Genomic DNA, 4,027 nt, shown 5'->3' on the forward strand with positions numbered 1-4,027 from the left:
GGTAAAAGCCTGAGTTAGCCAAAGATTCATATTATAGCTTACTTGGCCATACATATATCCTCACCCTTACCTTAGCCCCATTACAACCTTGAAAAGACCTTATGATGTTTGCATTTATACACTAAATTTTTGTTGATTGGTTAGATGAAGAACAAGTTTTAGAAAGCATGATTAGAGGAGGTTTGAGATGTTTAACCCCAAACACTTGAGTGATTAGAGTGCATATACAAATCCAGTGAGGGTTCAACTGCTCATTTCATTATCATATTTTACCATTGCTTGTCTTGCAAGTTGTGAACTCTTTTGATCAACTCAACTTAATTGTGAAAATGTTCTGATATGAATTAGCCTTTGATTGTACATATATGATTTCTTGGGAATTCGACTCATTCTGACCATGTGTATGCTTATATATATAGAGAGAAATAGTAACTAGAATATCATGACGCATATAGCTAGCTCACATCTAGATAGATTGCATTGCATTTCATGCATCCTACCATTTTGCCTTCACTCCTTAATAGCTTCTCTTGACCTTAGCATGAGGACATGCTAATGTTTAAGTGTGGGGAGGTTGATAAACCACTATTTTATGATTTATTTTGTGCTGAATTGAGTGGTTTTTATCAGATTCTTCCTACATTTATTCATATAATTAGCGTGTTATATGTTTGCCTTCCTAATTTAATACTATGATTGAAAACTCGCTTCCAGAGCTTTTAAATTGTCAAATTTTAACTCTTCTATATACCATTCGATGCCGTGATCTATATGTTAAAGTGTTTCAGACAAAATAGGGCAAGAATGGCTTGGAGAATGGAAAGGAGGCTCGCAAAAATGGAAGGAAAACAAAGGAATAATGAAGCTGACTAGTGACACGTGGTGCGTGGGCGTGGACGACACGTATGCATGACCAGCGCAAAAGAGGAGTGACGCATATGCATGACTGACGCGTACGCGTGAATAGGGATTTCACCAGACGACGCGCACGCGTGACCCACGCGCACGCGTGATGTGCGCCACGGGCAGAAGTTGCAGAAATCGCTCTGGGCTCTTTTTGGCCCAGTTTCAGGCCCAGAAAACACAGATTAGAGGCTGGGAACGAGGCAGAATGAGGGGGACATTCATTCATGAGACACTTCTCATTCACACAATTTTAGGTTTTAGATGTAGTTTCTGATGAGAGAGAGGCTCTCTCCTCTCTCTTAGCTTTTAGGATTTAGGATTTCTCTTCTACTTTTATTTGTCTTGGTATTCTAGTTTATTGATTTCCCTTGTTAATTACACTAGTTTTTGAATTCTTATGTCAGATTTGATTTTCTATTTTAATACAATTTGAGGTATTTCAGATCTATTGCTTCTCTATTATTTGTTATTGATTGATGTTTGCAATTGGTAGTTTGGATTTAATATTCCTTGCTAGTTTTCTATATTTTTATGTTATGCCCTCCAAGTACTTGACAAAATACTTAGAAGGATGTTAGAGTAGGATTCTATGTTCTTGACTTGGTTGAGTAATTGGTAACACTTGAGTTATCAAACTCCTTTGCTGATTGATAATTGAAAGTTGCTGATTGATTTGGATTCCACTAAAGCTAGTCTTTCCTTAAGAGTTGACTATGACTTGAGGAATTAAATTGATTAGTCCGCTTGACTTTCCTTCATTCGTTGAGGGTTAACTAAATGGGAGCAATGAACAATTCTCATCACAATTGATAAGGATAACTAGGATAGGATCCCCAGTTCTCATACATTGCCAAGAGCTTTTCTAGTTATTTGTTTATTCCGTTTGCAATTTACTTTTTCTTGTTCTCTTATCCAAAAGCCCCAAAACATAAATTTCCATAACCAATTATAAGCATACTTCCCTGTAATTCCTTGAGAGACGACCCGAGGTTTAAATACTTCGATTATCAATTCTATTAGGGGTTTGTTACTTATGACAACCAAGTTTTTGTACGAAAGGATTTTTGTTGGTTTAGAAACTATACTTACAATGTGATTACTTTTGTGAATTCTTTACTAGCAAAAGCCCGTTCATCAAGAAGCATAAGAGCTCATAGATATGGTTGTCAACAACTAGTTCATGTACACTTCTGAGAGGAATCATGTGAATAGTGAAACCAATCAGAAGAAGGGTGTCCTAGGGGTAGACACCTTAGACGCCATCTTAACTCAGAATAAGCTCATGTCTCAGTAGATCAACATGATCTCTCAGCACTTGAGTGGGACACAGAGTCCAGCTGCTTACTCTCCAGAGATAGCGTATGAGTTGGATACTGTTCAACACCTGGACCACCATAGAGGAGGTGAACTGCATGGAAAACCCGTCCAGACCCTCCCACAACAATCTCTATTTGAATACATACAATCAGAGATGGAGGAATCACCCTAACTTGGTGTAGAGAGAGAAGAAGAGGCCTCAACAAGGCTTCAACAACAACCAGAATGGAATGAACTAGAATAGGTTCATTAACAAACCATTCGAATCTTCTCGGCAACAGAAGGAGACACCCAAGTAGAGCCTCTCTAACTTGGCCACCATAGTCTCCAATCTCACTAAGACCACTCACAGTTTCTTGGCAAAAACTAGGTCTTTCGTTAGGAATTTGGAAATACAGATTGGTCTGCTGAGCAAAAGGATCCCAGAGATCCCCTTCAACATTCTTCCAAGTAACATAGAGATAAATCCAAAGAAAAAGTGCAAGGCCCTCATTGTGGAAGCCACGAACGAACCCACAGAGGAACCTATTAAGGAGGAACTGAAGGAAATCAGAACTCATGAGGATGTCCTTATGCACACCCCTCTGGAAGCAGAGTAGCCTGAAGAATACTCCTCATCAGATGAGGAAGAAGAGACCAAAGAAGAGCAAATTGCTCGGTTCATGGCAATCCTCACGAAGCTGAAGGCCAGTTCCTCTGATGTAGAGGCATTAGAGAATGAACCTCCAGTGCTGACCAAGGAGCTTAATGCCTTAGTTCAAAAGAAGTTGCGTCAGAAGCTACCGGATCCCAGAAGCTTCCTTATTCCCTGTACTATAGGGACAATAACCTTTGAGAAGGTATTATGTGACCTAGGGTCAAGCATCAATCTCATGCCTCTCTCTGTAATGAAGAGGCTGGAAATTCTAGAGGTCCAGCCTGCTAGGATCTCATTGGAGATGGCAGACAAGTCCCTAAAAAGAGCATATGGCATAGTGGAGGACGTCCTGGTGAAGGTTGAAGACTTTTACCTGCTTGCAAATTTCGTGATCTTAGACACAGGGGAGGATAGAGACGAATCCATCATCCTACGAAGGCCTTTTCTAGCCACTGCTAAGGCCTTCATAAATATTGAAAAAGGAGAACTAGTTCTGCAACTATGGAAGGATTGCATCCTATTCAAGATCCCCAATCTTCAGTCTCCCTCAAACAAAGGAGGTACCATAGTACAGCACTTGGTATTCTAATAATGAGAGAATTTATCGTATAGTTTGGAATCAATCAAGACAAGCATTAATTCGTTAGTAGCATAGTCCAAACCAACAATGAATTCTCATAATCAAATGTTAAAATCAATACAAAATAACCGAGAGTAATTAAACCTCGGGTCGTCTTCCCTAGGAGTTGCAATTGAGGTGATCATCATTGGCTATTAGAGAAATAGGGGTTGGGAATGCAAGAAAGAGGCAAGCAATGTAGATGGCAAGAAATTAAATGAGCATGCAAGAAAAGTGAATGAAAGCAATTAAAAGCAATGCAAATAGAAATCAAATAGTAAAAAGGACTCTTTGCGAGAATTGGGTAATTAAGGATTCCTATCCTAGTTGTGGACCACAAACATGGCAATTGTGTGGAATTAATCCCAATTAGTCAATCCTTCTTGAGAATTAGTCAAAAGGGCATAATCGACCCCAATCCCTAAGTCCTAAGTCAACACTAGTGGGTCACTTAGAGTCAAGGGAAACTAAACCAATTAATAATCCTCACACAATGCGGAATGGACATCCACAACTCAATTTCACCCGAACACCCAATTTCTCAACCA

General features: G+C 39.4%; 1 protein-coding gene across 1 annotated transcript; it reads left to right on the forward strand.

Annotated features, from left to right (window-relative positions):
* Positions 1-2,885: 2,885 nt before the first annotated feature.
* LOC107482832 (uncharacterized) lies at positions 2,886-3,449 on the forward strand. Its single transcript, XM_016103429.1, has 2 exons — positions 2,886-3,062; positions 3,117-3,449. Exons 1-2 carry the CDS (start codon positions 2,886-2,888, stop codon positions 3,447-3,449), a joined length of 510 nt encoding a protein of 169 aa, XP_015958915.1.
* Positions 3,450-4,027: the final 578 nt, after the last annotated feature.

The sequence above is a fragment of the Arachis duranensis genome, chromosome 1 (assembly GCF_000817695.3).
Source record: "Arachis duranensis cultivar V14167 chromosome 1, aradu.V14167.gnm2.J7QH, whole genome shotgun sequence".
NCBI classification, from domain to species: Eukaryota; Viridiplantae; Streptophyta; class Magnoliopsida; order Fabales; family Fabaceae; genus Arachis; species Arachis duranensis.